Source organism: Gallinula chloropus, assembly GCF_964237585.1.
Source record: "Gallinula chloropus genome assembly, chromosome: 4".
NCBI lineage: Eukaryota > Metazoa > Chordata > Aves > Gruiformes > Rallidae > Gallinula > Gallinula chloropus.
In genome coordinates this window covers 43,577,656-43,594,921 of record NC_140088.1, presented here as the reverse complement: position 1 = coordinate 43,594,921, position 17,266 = coordinate 43,577,656, and the positions used below count along the sequence as shown (strand labels likewise).

Sequence of the window (17,266 nt, the reverse complement as noted above, 5' to 3'; positions counted from 1 at the left end):
GGATGCCCTTGTGTTACAGCAGAGCCTTGTGAGGCTTAGCTCTGCTGGTTTGGCACTTTAGAACTGTTCCTGCTTTCTCACACAGCTAGCAACATTCATTTCCCCTTGGTATAAATACATTAACTAAGGTCTTTGTTGTTTCCTACTTAGAGGTGTGTCCCAGGCACAGGCAGGTTGGTGTGTTTTCAAGCCTCTGCTCATAGTGCTAAGGTGGCATAGTTCTGATCTATTACTTTGGCATGTCCTCGCCAACAAAGAGCCTGTGCTGGTCTGTTACTGCCTGCCAGTCATCTTCATATTTCTTATTTAGTCGTGAGCAGGAAATTATCTAAGACACAGCATTTGGGTCTGTGTATCCTATAAAGCTTTATTTTCATGAAGAATACAGGTGGTGCTGTAACTGAGCTTCTTAGCTGTTGAGTACCAGAAGCAGTTGCCATCTCCACGGCTGTTTTGACATGTATTGGTTTCTAGATCAGCAAGGACAGCCCATTGAAGTCAACTGATTTGCAACCCAATTGATTTATTTTTCTACTACATTTTTTATCACATCTAAAATAAAACTAAAAATAAAAACAAATTCTAGCCACAGACAGATCAGTTCCCTGCCCATCATCAAATAATAGATAATAAAAACTAGCTACATTTCTTACTGGAAATCTGTTTCTGTAAGGAACAGACCAGAAGGTAAGCCTGGGGTCTCCTCACCTCTGAAAATCTGAGGCATAAGTGTGCTGACACTCTAATAGGATGGGCTCAAAAAGGGTCAATTTTCAGCTGCCGCCTCCCCTTTTTTTCCCTCCCCTTCCTCTTCAGCTTGTGTGTTAATCCTCTCCATCTCCTGGTTGTTCTAGGATTAGGGGGGATGTTGAAATCTATCCTGTGTCAGCATGAGCTCCCTGGCCAGGGTTTCTGTTTAGGCTCAAAGACAACTTCTATGGCAAGAAGAACCTGTGAGAAAAATGGCTAAGACTAGAAAACAGAAGAGCTGAAGAATATTGTCTTGTCCTGTTGGTGAGAAAGGGCAGTGGTGCTGGTTTGTGGGTGGTGGTGTTATGTGGAGGCTATTTATTCCTGCATGTTTCTTCCTCCAGGACTCTTACAGACCTTGTGGGAAACACGTCAGCCTGTTTCCTCTGCAAATTCTGCCCCCGAAGAGGGTTTTGCTCACATCCTTTTCTCCTGCCACAGCACTGTCATATTTTTTTTTCTGACGTTCCCCACATCTGGTGAGTGAGATGAGAAGTTAGAAAGAAAGAGGGGTGCTGGTCTGGGAATTCACAGACTCCCCCAGTAGGAAAAAGGAGAGGTCTAAGGTCTAAGATGCTTCTGCTCAAGTGAATCCACAGCCATGTGAAGTACACGAGTGCAGGCTGGGTGTAAGCTATCATTGGAGCTGTAGCATAAGGACAACTGTTTTGTCTCTGTTGAAGTGCAGTGATGGCAAGGTGGTGCAATATATTCTGGAGTGCTGGTGTAACTGCAACATAAGTGCATTTGGAATTGAGGAGGCAGGTGTGATGTGCTTTAAGGATCATGGAGTTATGCTGTTGGGGCTGATGAAAGATCAGGTGGCATCGTTGAAGTCCCACAGTTCTTTAGACAAGGTCTATTGCAGATGGAAAGGTGCAGTCCTCGTATCATTGTAAAGCATGTCACAATCTTAGATACAACTCATGACAATCAAAATATAAGTCACAAAGCATGGAAGAAAAATTGCACTATACAAGTAGGAGTGTCAGATTTGAGAAGCTGGAAGATTTCGCTTTCTCAATCTATTGTTGTCCTCCCAAGCGTCTTGTATTTAGCTTGCCTCTGATAGAATACTGCTGAGGGTATGTTTTGCTTTTTGATAGAGTCATTTTCTAAATAACAACCTTGCAGGAGCATTTATTCTAGAAACACATGTCCTTTGAAGTGACATCTTCACCCTAATTCCGAGCTAGAGCACCTTCCTTGCAGTTATTTTGTCCATGAGAGTTGTTACAGTTATAGAAGTTGACTGTGATTGCTGCTGTGAAAAGATGCAAGTAAGGGCCAGGCAGGCACTGAGTATTCTTTCCAGACATGCAGAAAGATAAATGAAATCTCTTGGTGGAATAAAATAGTCTGAGAGAGTGGGAGCAATCAGTAGGCAGTAGACTTGGAAGATGGGGCCTGAGCACAGCTTAACTGTGTGGTCTGGGAGTGTTTGAAAATGCGGCGAACCCAAGATGCTCTTGTGTGTGTCAGCTGTGAGACTGAGAGAGGTGTCAGGCAGGACACTGACAGAGCAAGGCACAGAGGTCACTCACTGGGAGGAGCAAGCCTGCTATGGGGCTTTGCTCTGTCAAAAAAAGGCCCTTGTGAATATTTTTGTGAGCTGGCAGGACTATACCTGCGTGACACCTCCACTGATACCATCGCTTCTTGGAACACAATTAGGCCTGTGATGCTAACAAATGGTTTCTGCAGAGTAGGCAACACAGCAAATGAAATGCGTTCTTCTATTTTATCCTTTTACTCTTCTATTTCAGAGCTTTAGCCAGAAAGAAGCTAAAGTGATAGCTACAGCTATCACTGTCTGCTGGGCTAGGTTATAGCTGTAGGTGGGAATGTGTGTGCTTTAGTGTTCGTGATGCCTACAGAGAGGGACTGGCAGCACAGGTAAACTCTGATATATGTCTGAAGCAGTACTGACATTTTTCTATACTTATTCCATTGCTTCAAGCAAAGCTCTGAGGATAAGCAGTCTTCAGAAGTGGGGTCCTATTTGCCATTCATTCCAGGTTGATCTTGCAAAATTATATACTTAGGCCTGTTGCCTTCAATTTTGTCAGTGACTGAGAGTTGAAGAAATCTATTGTAGCCATGAAGCTTGTTGAGAAGATCTTCAAATTCACTTAATTAATTCCTCTAATAATAAGCTAGTCCATTGGCCTGCAGTGCCACCTAGCCTTCCCATCCTTTGGAGAGCAGGAAGCATGGCACGAATATTTGGAAGGATAAAACCAACTTGGAAAACATTTGTGTAATGATCTCTTTCCCTCCTTTGTTTAAAGATAGAATAATTCAATTTTATCAGCAGCTTTTCAACAGCGCTCTGAAAATTGTTGCCCTGGTATTAGCCAATTGTGGAAAGAGCAGAGGAGAAATAGGGATGATTTTCTTCAAAATGTTAGTTCCTTGCTCAGTGCAAGTATTACTCATCACTTGTAAGGGCTGAGCTTGGTAAGGAAGCAGCCAAGCTGGTGCATGGCTATTAAATATTTTAACAGGCTGATTCATCTCAAAGTGTTTCAGGGTCTATTGATAGTCAGGAGTTGCCACCTCTGTGATGAAGCTGGAGTGGTTAGTGACATTCCAGTAGTGCTTTGTGGCATGTCATAGCATTCATGAATTAAGAGTATGTGGGGAAATTAAGGCAGAAAATGGAGTTCTGCAGGGATGCTGATATGAGCATCTCTGCTGCCTGAAGAAGTCATGTGGAATTGCCTTCTGTCCATGGGCAGGTCCTAGGGCTGACTGCTGAGAGGAAAAACAGAAAGGGGAACGAAGGCTCTGCTGCCTACCCTGCCCATGTGTGCTTTGGGGAGCCAGGTCTGCTGCTGTCCCGTTTCTCCTCCTTCTCTGTTTCTTCACTGGGTGGGAGGAAGTTGGTGTACTGTGTTCCATGGGGAGCCGTGCTCCCAGAACTGGAGGAAAAGATTGAGATGCAGGGTGGGAACAACATCTCAAAATCAGGTTGGATGCAGGAGAAGAAATACGTCTTTATATCCATGAATTCCACCAACTTTGCAAAAGGCAAAGTGCCTCTCCCAGTCTTTCTGCCCTACCTGTTAGTTGAACCTTCTCCATCACAGTTGAAAGACAGAACTGCTTTTTCCCTCACCCTTCAGGTGGCTGGGTTCACAATTTTTTGCTTGCTGTTCAGATGTTGATCTGACAAGAAGAGAAGGCTCTGGGGAGGACTTACAGCAGCCTTCCAGTACCTGAAGGGGCCTACAAGAAAGCTGGTGAGGGACTTTTTAGAAGGGCATGTAGCGATAAGATGAGTTGGTTTTAAATTGGAAGGGGGTGGATTTAGATTGGATATTACAAAAAAATTCTTCACTATGAGGGTGGTGAGGCACTGGAATAGGCTGCCTGGGGAGGTGGTGGATGCCTCCTCCCTGAAGATGTGCAAGACCAGATTGGATGGGGCCTTGAACAACCTGGTCTAGTGAGAGGTGTCACTGTTCAGGGCAAGAGGTTGGAACTTGATGATCTTTAAGGTCCCTTCCAGCCCTAACGAATCTGTGATTCTATCATCTGTGTTACAAGATTGCTAATAAGTGATGGGGAAAATACATTCAAATAATCCATTTCTGACCGATACACTTCCAAGACATCTGTGATAGCTTCTGCCTTTCTAAACAACAAAATGTATTTGATCTGAAGCTTTGGTTTTCAGTAGCTCTGCAGAAATAAACACACAGCTTTTTTGTTTGGCACCATTAACCAGAATCTCTCTGCCTTTAGACTTGAGAAAGAGTTGAGTACGTAGGCCCTTTGTGAAAGCTTGGCAAATGGTGACTAAACTTGGGGCCACTTTCATGATGTGAACAAAAATAGGCAGAAAACAGAAATATGCCTTTGTGCAGTGGGCTCTTTCAATTGGTTTCTCATTGCCAAGAACTCAAACAACAAACTTAAGGAATACTGGTGAGATGGGACACCTTTACTGGTTTTGCTGGATATGGATTTCAGCTTACATTATAGCAGCATTCCAAACCATTGGTAGTCAGATGAACTGCACCACAGCAGGCTTAGGCAAATTTGAGGATGATAGAGGGCGGAGGACAGGGGGGACTATATTGAGTTCCATCTCCAAATGCTGCTAGATTTTCCTCTTTATCAGCAAGTATCTCTTTGCTATTTGATGATCTTTTTATATATGAACAGTGTTGTTTGAGAAGATGCTGCAGTGGGTTTTGGCTTGACAAAGTAACGCATGGGCTGAGTGATGTCCTACATGTCTGATGGTTGGCCACAGCCAGTTTGCTCATACAGGTTATGGGCCTGTTTTAGAGCCCCTGGATCTGTTTTACAGAATACGTTGGATTGAATAAAACCCATCACTAAGTCTTGTAAGGCTGTAAAATGTTATCCACATTCAGAGATCCACTGAAGCCATACCCCACCCCCCGGCCCTGGTTCTGAAGAATGAGCTGCCCATCCTCTGTATTTAACCAAATGAGAGCTGAGGTACTCCAGGGCAAAGAGATCTACTGCCATTGCTTGGGTACAGGTTGATGTCTCACTCTTTAAAATTATCAGAAGTTTTTTGAGAGGCAGAGGTTAAAGCAAGTTAAAAAACTCAAAAAACTGTCATGGAGATACCTATAGATGGTGCTGGTCAGCAGAGCACAGTAGTTTTGAACCTATCAGAAGGCACTTGCAGATGCACCCACTATCAGATTTGGATTTTGGTGTGTTACTCCAGAAGCTCAAAGGTTCCTTGTGTTGTCTGGATGCTATAACAGCCCCCAAGAATCGCAGTGTACTATGGTGTCAGCTGGCTAATCATCCAGCATGAGGCTACAGCAAGTACAATCAGAAAAGGGAATTAAGTTTTAGTATTCTGACAAAACACCAAAAGAACCAACCACGGTGATTTGTAATGAAACTGAAAAGTAAAGACAGCGACTTTGGTACAGGTGAAAGGCTACAAGGACACTTGTAGTTACCAATCACTGTTACAAAGCTGTAAGACTGGTTTGCAAGTTGTGTTTAACTCTACTTTGCACATAGAATAAAAAAAACCTCAATGGAAAAAATTAAAAATTAGGACTAGTTTGGAGACACCTTTCAGTGTTTTTTGTGATTTCTTCACTTCCTGTATGCTGAGGGGCTCTGAAAGAGCTGCACAGGGTGGTTTAGGTACAGAGTAAGGAATATCTAAATTCTGTGAATAGCTTGTGATGCTTATATGCATCTCTCTAATGAATATCCTATACCACTAGCTTCCATAGCTTTTTTTAGATTGAGTGGACTGCAGCGATGATGCAGCTGCAGAATATGATAGCCTGTCTGAAATAAAGAGACATAATACCTGGGCATCTGATTTCTGGGTGCTAAGGAAGCTGGAGGGTGCTGGGACGTGTAACTGTAGCTAGCGGTCATGTGTAGGAGCAAGAGCCAGAACTCCCATCTCTTTCTCTGTGGATTGTCTTCACCTAATGTTAAATGCTTTGGGAATGGGGCCTGGGGCTTTTGCATCTGTTGCTGTGTAGTGAGCAAGAAGCCTGGAAGACGCTTACACCAGCATGCTAATCTGAAGGTTTGGGTGCTCTCCTTGATGGGGGGAGCTTTACATCTGCAGGACTAAGAGAGACAGTACCCAGTTCCCTGTAATGTAACTTACACTTGATTATGCAAAAAGCAGGCAGTGGGCCCAGCAGGGTTTCTGAAGGATCTTGGCCTTTTCTTCTGGATTCTGTGTTCAGCTGCCAACATGTGGTAGGAGAGATCAGTGCAGATCAGGCAGACACATCTTCTGGGGGTTATGATGTGCCATCATGCTGATTTTCTGTGTCTGTGTCAGACTGCAACAGGAGTAAAGAACCATGGTGCCATGGTTGTGGTAGCTTTGTGCATGCCTGCAGGGGGACAGAGGTTGTTCTGGTCCACCAGGGAGGCAGCTTAGATGCAGTAGGAGGATGCTTGTTCAGCAGTGCCTGGCTTTTTGGATCACAGCTTATGATGTGATCTATCACAGTTCCTATCTCTTCTTTACAAGTGCAGCATTGCACCTTGTTTCAGCCCCCTTTGGTCCCAACTGCTTGCTGTTTGGATGATGTTCAGTCACTTTGCTTCCCCAGACCTCTGTGAGGCAAGGTTGTTAATGGGTCTTTTCTCCTGCTGCTCACCTGTACCATGTCTTTAAATCACCACCTTTCACTGAGTAAGGGCGGTATCCTCCTGTGTGTTCATACAGCAACCAATATCATGGTCCCCTGCTCACCACTGCAGCTTCTAAACATTGTTATAACACGATAAAAATAAGCTGAAGATGCTGCTGATAGAAGAGCTCTCTGAAACTAAACCTGCTTAGCTCCTCAGAAGTACACCACAAATTACTGTTCCTGTGTGCTGTCCCTTTTAACTGCATGCATTGGCTGCTCTTGAACCATTATTGTTTGTGCCATGAGTTTGTATTAATAGTGACAATCCTAAGTATTTGCCTAATGCTTAGCATCAGAATGAACATGAATGTTCACCATTTTTATCCCAGTTTCCATGTCGAAAGTTTGCATGTACAGTGCTTGGCTGTCAGAAAAGAGCATTGCTTTATGGTTAACAAAAGTGATGAAGAGGCACAAATTGTCCTGCCTGTACTCCCCTGGGGCCTCTTGCCATGGGCTCCTGCCCATCACCCAGGGGCACCTTTTCAGCCCAGCCTGGGGTCATAAGTCCCTGCCCAGTGATGTGGTAGTCTCCAGCCCTGCCCTGCTGGGCGTGACCCATGGGCCAACGCCTTGGCTTGAGTTTGGACCTGCCTTATGCCTATGAACTTGTGTGATGATCTGGATTCAATGTCGTGGCCATCTCCTGGCCTGCCCTGTGCATCTCCTCATGGGCTGTGGGGCAAGGCCCTGGAGAGTGAAGTCCCTGCCCTGTCAACCATGTTATTGCACTCAGGTCCCCATCCATTCAGCAGATGTCAGCCTTCATTGCTCCCTGACAAACACCTTGATATTGAAACATTGGGACGTGTAGTTGCAATGAGAAGAGAGACAAAATGCAGAATCAAGCCTGACTCGATGACAAATTTGATGCAAATGTTAACTTTGTTTCCCCCAGCTGCTAATGTGCACCCAGCTTCAACTACAGACCCCCTTGCTCTTGGATAAAATCTTGTAGATGGTTAAAATCATCTGGTTTGACTGATGTTCTTTCCCTTTGTGGTGCAATTTGAAGTTACATATTTCACATTCTGCCTTACATAGGGCAAAGCACAAGCCCTCTGGCATCGCTGGCACCCTGTGCTGATTTTCTCCCCCCAGTTTTTCCTATATCCCACTATCAAGTTAGACCAGAATCATTCAGCTCCTTGGTGTACGCAAGTGGCTTGGGTAGAAGTGAGATAAAAACTCCTTCAATCAAAATGACCTCTGTGACACCCCTGGAATAAGGCTACAAAGCTCCAGCGCCCGCCCAGAAGGTGTTTTATTGTTGTAGATGGAGGAAGGGCAATGCAACTCTCTTTTACATTCTTGAATACCCTCCACTGTTCTCAGGGACCTGAAAAAATAGTGTCTCTAGATTTTAAAAGGCAGTTTTATTCTTCCTTTAAAAAGGATAGTCTTGGCTAATGTACTCAGAATGGGATAATAATGACAACTTGACGTGGGTAAAAGCACGATATGCAGTCCAAAATGACAAGTTGTTATAAGCATAATAGGCAACTAGGGGTGGTGTACCTGGTATGGAGACAAGACCATTACATGTCTTGAAGTTTAAACTGGGCAGCCCTGCTGTGAAACGTACTTGAAAGCCCCATTGTCTACTGGGTTGCTAAGGAGCCTTTGAAAGTGCATGAGGGTGAATTAAGGAATTAATTTAAACTAGAATTCCTGAATAGCAACCCGAGTAGACAGACCCTCAGCTACAAACATTATCTCTAATATATCCATTAGCTCTCTCTTGCGTTGTTGGTTTATTGTTCTTGTCCCCAGTGGGATGTCACAGCACTGGTTACAGTACCCAGTGCTGCCACTTTTGTGGCTGGGACCTAGAGGAGATAACTGAAACTCTCAGCTACTGCCTTGGTCAAAATACCAGGGAATTACTGAAGCTTGCACCTGATTCATGATTTTCTAATCCATGTTGGATGGTGGCATTGTTTTCCTTTTAACCCTTTCACTACACCTCTTAATCTAAGAACACATGTAAGTCCAGGCTGTTTGCTTTAGACAGTAAGTGGGTGCACTACTTTTGTCTGGGATAGACTTAATTCTTTTCATAGTAGCTGGTATGGGGTTGTTTTGGATTTGTGTTGAAAATAATGTTGATAATACACAGATGTTTTTAGTTACTGCTGAGCAGGGCTTACACAGAGCCAAAGCTTTTTCTGCTCCTTACCCCATCCTACCAGCAAGTAGGCTGGGGGGTGCACAAGGAGTTGGGAAGGGACACAGCCAGGACAGCTGACCCCAACTGACCCAAGGGATATCCCATGCCATTAGATGTCACGCTCAGTTTATAAAGCTGAGGGCAGAAGAAGGAAGGGGCACGTTTGGAATGATGATGTTTCTTTTCCCAAGTAACAGTTACATGTGATGGAACCCTGCTGTCCTAGAAATGACAGAACACCTGCCTGCCCATGAATTCCTTGGTTTGCTTTGCTTGCTTTACCTACTAAACTGCCTTTATCTCAACTCACAAGTTTTCTTACTGTCACCCTTCCGATTCTCTCCCCCATCTCATGGGGGAGAAAGTGAGTGAGCAGCTGTGTGGTGCTTAATAGCTGGCTGGGGCTAAACCACGACAGGGTGGATGGGCACAGTTTAATACATGAATCCCCTTGAAGGGAGTGACATAGATGTGAAGAATCTCTGAACAGGCAGTTTTAAATGGGAGGGAATGTCTAGCTTTTGGTGGATGCATAGGAAAAATGTGTGTTTCTGCTGTAGCTTAGGAGTAGCACAAATGCTTAAAAGAATTCAAAACAGATCCCAAAGCTCTAGTTCCAGCTGCTCTAATAAGTAGTAAGAAGAATTTCCCTTTTCTTCTGTATTTGCAATTCATTTCAATGTTAATGCTTTTACAAGGCAAGACTTGGCCTGTGTTGTCTGTTGGCAGCCTGTCTGTCTGCAGCATTGTACTTACACACCCAGAGTACATCAATTCAGTTTCTTGACTGGTATCAGCCTGAGCTTCAACACAGCCTGAAGCAAACCAAGCCTTGTAAAGAGTCTGTGTGACTGTTACACAGCTTACATCAATGTTAGGACATTTACAGTAAGTCTCCCAGAGTAGAATGGGGTAGGAAAATGAGCTTTGAAAGGATCACTGAAACACTGACAGGGCTAAGTCACCTTGTAGAACAGCTTCTTTCCATGAACATGTGGGGAGCCTGGAGTAATGACATTTGTAATGTTACAAAAGTTACATTTCAAGTTAGAGAGTGAATCCAGGTCTTAATGTGCAAGTGACATTTACTGTCTCCCCTACAGCAGAAGTCTTTTAAATAAGTGCACATTTAGAATGGCTTTGATCTCTTCAAGTGAGAAGATGAGTTTAAAGACAAGTTTTTAGCTTTTTTATTTTTTTCTTCTAACTCTAAAATTTAGAAGTGGATTTCTAGTCTTAATTTATATTCCCCCCCCCCCAATTATTTTAGAAATGTTCATAGAACAAAACATCTAAGCTTGTGACTGCCTGTCATGTTTCCCAAATCCTAAGTATTTATAGGTGTTTGTTTCTGGAATGTGGTTCCATTTTAAGTCTCTTAATTTATTACAGTGAACTCTGGGCACAGCAGACATTGGAGTTAATTTAGCAAGTAAGCATGTGGACAAGTGTGGGAAGAGCTTGTGTGCTGCTTTTCTTTTCCAATTACATCAGTATGTCTAATATCAGCTATTCCCTCTCATTTCAAGTCTCCTTAAAACATCACCAGAGCAGGACACAGACACAAAAGTGACAATCTCGGGGTATCTTTGACAGTTTAACAGGAGCCCTGTTAAATCCAAGTTAAGGCATGAATGATGGCACTTAGCTCCTTACAGAGGGAGCTTTTCATCACTTCGCAGCCTTTCATGTGATGAGGGTGGCTCAGTCTGGCCTCTGAGCAGTGTCTGTACTCCGAGCTTGTAGTGCAGGGGCGGAGGAATCTTTTCCTACCTGCACAAACTGCTCCTGAAGGCCCAGGCTGCTGACCCAGATGGTCAATGGTACCTAACAGGGAAGTTGGAGTTGGCGGGCCAAGGTTTGGGTGGGGTGCTGGCCTAGACCCTGTGCCATGTGCATGGAATTGTCTAGCCCACCCATGAGATGACTAGCCCAGTTGGAATTACTGTGCCAGAGCCCCTGCCATGCTGCATGCCCAGGCCCAAGCTGTGGCTTTGCCCTTTTGAAATGAAATTGCATACTGTCAGGGCAAAGCTGTTCTGGGTCTCCTTTGGCACTGGCTGGAGGAAAAGTTTTATGCTAGCTCTGTCAGGCTGGCACTTACCTGAGCAGGATGTGGACTCGTTTTCCTTCCACGCTGCCTGCCTCCACCACAAATGCTGCCGTGTGCCGTGTAATGAGTCATTTACAGGGCTGCGGCTCTGTGGTCTTGTCCTTCCACTCCTGACAAAGAGAGGTGAGCCCTTCTCCCGGATGGGATGGTTCCCCTGTGGCTAAAGACACTATCGGGAGGGGCTGGGCCGTGCTGGGCTTTGCTGATGTAATGGCCTCCCTGCAATTTTCATTCAGATCTGGTTGGCTGTGAGCTGGCAGAGAGCCTGAGATACGCCTCCAACTCAGATGAGGTCATCCCTGCTTTTTTTTTTCGCTTTTTTTTTTTCCTCCTCTTTTTGGGCTGCTTCAGAAAAGAGTCTGTGGTGCCTGAGCGTTTAAGGTCAGCGTGCTAATTCCCCCACCACCGAAAATCTCTGGGTCCAGGAACACCCTCCCGTCCCTCCCCCGCATCCCCCTCCCCCGGCTGCACCCTTTCCCTTTAAAGAGAGAGGAGGAGCAAAAGGAAGATGAATTTACCGCAGTGGATTTTATAATTGACTCTCGCATCCGGGTCGGGGGGGGACTGTTTGCTGGCAAGACATTGCAGAGCTGCCCGGGCCCACGGCGAGTGTAAAGTAGCTCCAGCATGGAAGAAACTCCAGACCCTGCCGCTGCCAGAAGTGAAACTACTCGCCCTGCCCAGTCGGTCCGTCCATTCCCCGCCCTCTCAGCGTGTGCCGTGCAAAGAAGCATCCAACCAGTAGAGGACGGGGTAGGTCCCCCTGGCTGTCAGTCAGGAGGGGCTGCCCGGCTCGGGACTAGCTGATCCCGAATTAAGGACTAACCCTGGCTGAGAGCAGAGCTAGGGGTGCCCGGCCCCTGGAAGCATCGCCCGCTCGGCATCTTCCTCCCTCCAGCTCCGACGGCGGGTGATCCCCGCGCTGTCTCCCGCGGAGAACTGCCCGCTAACTTGGGAGCCGACGCCAGGTCTGCCTGCACGGCTGCGGGCAGGATGGGGGTTGCGGCATCCCCCCTCTGCCCCGGGGGCAGCCAGCCCCTTCCTCTTCCTCCTCCCACCGCCGAGCCCGGCGCCGGAGCCCCTCTGGCACAGCCTCTTCGCGATGTCCGGCCAGGGGCGGAGAGCCCTCCCCGCAGCGCCTGAGCGCGGCCCGGGCATCAGCACCGCGGGCATCAGCACCGCGGGCAGCTCCCGAGCGGCGCCGGGCCGCGCCGCAGACGGCTGCCGGCGGGCCGAGCCTCAGCACCGCGGACAGCCCCCGGCTGCCGGCGGGCCAGGGCCGGGAGCCTCGGGGCTCTACCCGCCGAAGGGAGGGACACCCGTGCCCGTCTCCGGACCAGCTCCGTGCCTTGCTGTCCCGGTTTATTGCATCCCGCTGGCAGTTCTCTGCCATAGAAGCTCGCAGCTCTGCCGAGAAGGACGCCGAGAGATCCACAAACATACGTTGCCAACCGCCTCTCTCTCGGTGCCAGAAGAGAGCTTATCTTTGGGCTCGGAGTCTGTCTGTCTGTCTGTCTGCCGTGAGTCGGGATTTACAAGCTCGGACGGTGCCTGGTTACAGTGGCGTATGCGTCCATAGACCCCGAGGTGCGCTACAGAGTTAGAAAGAAACCTCAGATCTGTTGCTCTCTGGAGGGGTCAAATAAACCCTATACAACCAGCAAACCCAGCCTAAGCCCTCCTGCCTCCCCGCGAGCAACTTTAACCCCCCCTCTCCCGCCCCCCAACCGCGAGAATTCCCTCCTTTCCTCCTCCCTCCACACTCCTTCCTTCAGAGATTCAAGGATGAGGCATCTCCTTCTATTTGTCTCAGGGTAAAAGTATACCCTGGGGGCAGCACCACGCATCTGGCAGGGACTGAAAGGTTTGAATCCAGCCTCCCCGCTGCAATCAACAATGGCAAATGAACCGGTGATTCTGAATGTTTATGACATGGTGAGTATGAAACAGTGCTGGCTTGGGAAGGGAAGGGGAGAGGGGCAGTGGGGCCGGCTGGGGGTGTTTGTGCTTGGAGGCAGGCATTGTATGAACAGGAGTCAAGCACGAGATCCCCAGAGAGGCTGAATTCCTTCCCCCTCCCCCCCCCCCCCGCCCCCAACTCCTCATCCAAGCATGTCATGTTCTGGCTGTCAGAGATGATGCTGACCCTGGCTTTTTTCTTTGAAACGTTTAGGATAGTAGGCCAGATTACAGGGAAAACTCTGCCCAGTTTTCAGCAGGATCTTTCAGGAGCAGCACTGGGTGAGAGGAGGACTTTTTAATTTCCAGTGCCCCAGTTAAGGAAGGAGATTTGATCACCTCTCTTGTTGTTGGAGCTAATTGTCCTTTAATTTTGAGCGAGCAAGCACTGCCAGGCTGTGGGGAAGGGGTCAGGGTTTCATCCAGGGAGGAAAAACAACTGTAGAATTGCAGTAAGCACATAGTTTCTAGGCTAATAATCTGGATCAATCCCTCATATGCATAAGACTGTAGTTAATCATTTTCTCTGAAGGTTAATTGTCTGAACTGGTAAAGTTTCAGCACAGGGACATGCTGTTCAACAATGTTTCCTGAAAGTTCACCGTGTAGCAAGTGGCCTCCTTTGCCCTCCTCTTGACAGAAGGAAGGAGAGTGGTAATTTCCTGTGCTAACAATTCAGAAGATCCAAATCTTAGCCGTGGCACAAACTCCCAAAAGGGAGTTTGACACAACCTGTTTGCTTTCCAGTCCTTGGACACATGCTTAGGAGAGGTATCTTCAGATAAGAGACATTTTGATGGTGATGTGCTTCCCCTTCGTTGTTTTATTTATGAACTAATGATTAAAAAAAATCCCAAGTTTTTAGGTCTTCCAAACATTTAGTGAATTTTGCTGGGGAAAATATAACTTTATGAGGCCCAGGTGTTGACTGAGCTCTAAACATCTCTCCCCAGACCATTAAGATTATGGCAGACACTTGCTTTTTCTCATCAGGCAGTGACAACTTTCAACAGGAAGCCCACAGAACAGTGTGGGTTTCCCTGTTGGGGGAACCCAGAGAAGAGACACCAAAGTGATTTAGAGTGGGTTGCTGTAAATGTCAAACCCCTTATTACAAAGATAAGGTGATTTTTCTTTGACCAGAAAAGCTGAGCTGATTTTTGAGGGAAGGGGAAGTGGTAAGGGCTATGTAGGTAGGACTGTATCTCTATTGAAGGATGGTCTGAATAGCACACCTACAACGGCTTGAAGCTGTCTCTTCCAGAGCTATTATTGGTAAAATTGAGCAAATTGTTCTAAAATGCTTATCTAGACTTTGGTCTTTGGTCAGTTTCTTGGCAGCCTCAACTGTGAACTCCCCCAAACTGTTCTTCTGGTAAGCCAAGCAGGTGGTAGCTAGTGCTTGGAAACAAGGGACTGACATTGCAAACGGAGACAGAAGAGTTTATCATCAATGCTTTGAGGAAGGCAATGGGCTTGTGTTGTCCTTTTATGATAGCCATTGCCTGCCTTGCAGCTTTTTTAGTTCGCTCTGTAGCAGGCTGTGGTCTGAACTTGCGTCTCCCACCCAGTGTTGAGCTGTCCCAAATTGGTGAATAATTTGCTCCTGAGCTGAAGAGATCCAAATGGACACACTCTTTGCCTTTGTTTTGTGTGATTGACACAGAAGATGAAACCCAAAGGGATTATGGGAGGAGGAACTTGCTGTTCATGGTCACTGTGTTCTGAGATGGACATCCTGACACAGTGAACTGAATTGAGATCAGCACTTTAATTCAAACTGAGTAATTTTTGCTGCTTAGCAGACCATGAGAACCTTGATGGTGAGTACTAACTCCATGGGTTAACCACAGTTTAATGCTCTGTGCATAGAAACCATTCTATTTTCACACAGCATGTTTGCCTACCACTAAGTCACCTCTAGTTCTAGCCCTACATTATGTTTCTTGAGGTGACATGCTTTTCCATTGCTGCTCTGATTTTAACACCACAGGGTTTGGAATGGAGCCATCCAAGATCTGCACTTGGTTACACTGTGGGGGGGTGGGGATTGCGGGGGAACTGGGAAATGAGCACATTGGCTTGAATGACTGTTGGAAAACTAGTCTCAATGAAAAAAAAAAAGACAGACAGCTGGGGATAACAATTCACTGGATATAAAGCTCTGCTTTCCTGACAAGGAACATGACCTCTGTATAGCATCTGGAAGCACTTACACTGCAGGAAAGCTTACCCCTAGGGCAGAAGTTCAATTATGGGCTTTGTACAGCTATGAAATACCCACTCTGTGTAGTCTTGTGTATTCAAAGATTCAGCCTTTTACCTATTGGAGATATGCACCAGGCTTGTTTAGGAAAGAAAGTGCTTCTATTTAATGAGGCATTTTCCACAAATAGGTGAAGCAGGTAGATGTAGGCTTATTTTCCTCAGCGTAAAAGAACTGAGCAAGAATCACTTGGGTATTCCAAGTCATCAAAAGCAACTTCCTTGCACGCAGGGTGATGATGCCCTGCTTTGTCTGTTGCTAAAAAGCTTGTACACACCTGTACACTTGCAAAGCATACACAGCCCAAGAACTGTGCTGCTCAACCAGGACATTTTAAAGAATGAATGTGCAGGATACTGATTTAAGGTGGATACAGGATAACAACATGGATCAGGGTTTGGTCATGGATGAATCTCTGTTCCAATCGGAATCCAGCTCTCACATGGACTTACTCTTACGCCCACAGCTGTTTGGAGACCTGCATGAAATAACTGGGTCTATAAAATCTATGACAGGGTTTGCTCTGGTCAATCAGTTAGCACTTTACCTTCAGAGGGAAAATCAAACTCCCTTCCGTAACTTGAAGCTCTCTTTTGTCCATTCTGCTTAATAAGCTGTTTATTGTGGATCAGATCTTACTTAGATCACAGGGCTGACTTTCTTCAGCTGGGATATCATCCTGTTTCCTCATCACTTTAAGTCTTTATGGCTTACTTTGGAATAATTGACTTAATCACTGTACATTAATAAATGTTGCCTACTTAAATAAAACAGATGAGTAACAGCAGTTATTGCCTAGGTTTAAATCTTTAACAAGGAAGCTAGATAAAGTCATTCCACTGAAAAACAGTTTGTTTGGCAAAATTTCAGGTTGGGGACTCATAATATTTTCAGCTTATTGCATAGCACATTCATGCTATCAAATTAAACCCAAAGATACTCACATCACTGCTGTCCCTCTTTCATTATAGATATGGTTGTCCTGAATTCCCACTGTCACTGCAGCTGATAATGTACAAACCTGTCATTTTGATCTATTTTGACTGGTATTTTTGCTTACTTTCTATGCCAAGGAAAATGAGACCCTGAGATGTGCTGCAGAGGACAGTGAGAGCCCTGGTTAGCAGGGAGACAGAGATCAATGGTATAGGGTCTGTTTGGATGGGATGGGTGAGTCTCCTTCTCAGCCTTGTCCCGCTGTTACTCCATGGGTTCTGCTGGCACTACTTGTCATCCTCTCTGGAGCAGAAGAGAGGGAAATAAGATTCAGGTAACTGTAGATGCACTAGCTCTGAGATTTTCCCCTCTGACTTTCAACTTAAGAGAGGTAGCCAAAATGTAATTATTTATAATGGTCCTCCCATATTCTTCCAGGTCTTTATATAATTTATATCATTTGTCAGCTAAATGGCTGAAGGCTAATGACTGATGGCCAAGGGCAGCCCCACAGGTGATTGACTGGCATCTCTCTTGATTCACTGATCAGTGGGTGATGATGTCATTGATTTGATTTCTCCATCACACCACTGAGTGGATCATCCAAGTGGACCTGACAGAAAATCAAACACAATAGCATTCTTAACTCCACAGTTGGGATAAAGGCCCCTGGTTTTTGTTTGTGATATGGCAGGCAGCCTGTTTGGAAGTATGAGTGGCATTTGGGGCTGAGGATGTAAAGCTTAGTTATGTGTGTAGTTTCTAAGAGTTCCAGGAACATGAATCTCACTCCTGATTTTTATTGGTGCATTGGAACTGAGCATCCCAGGAGGCTGCACCTGCACAGAGAGCAGGAATTCTGGGGAGAGAGAGAAGGAGGAAGGTGGTGTTACAAG

The 17,266-nt window shown here is 45.9% G+C and overlaps 1 protein-coding gene across 1 annotated transcript in view; it reads left to right on the top strand.

Moving 5' to 3' along the window:
- Window positions 1–13,105: 13,105 nt before the first annotated feature.
- LOC311191762 (deubiquitinase DESI2-like) overlaps window positions 13,106–17,266 on the top strand; it is a gene marked incomplete at both ends in the record, with an annotated part of 61,067 nt that continues 56,906 nt past the window's right edge. Inside the window, one exon of the mRNA XM_084264036.1 lies at window positions 13,106–13,144. Coding sequence (XP_084120162.1) covers window positions 13,106–13,144 — 39 coding nt within the window. The remainder of the gene's footprint in view (window positions 13,145–17,266) is intronic.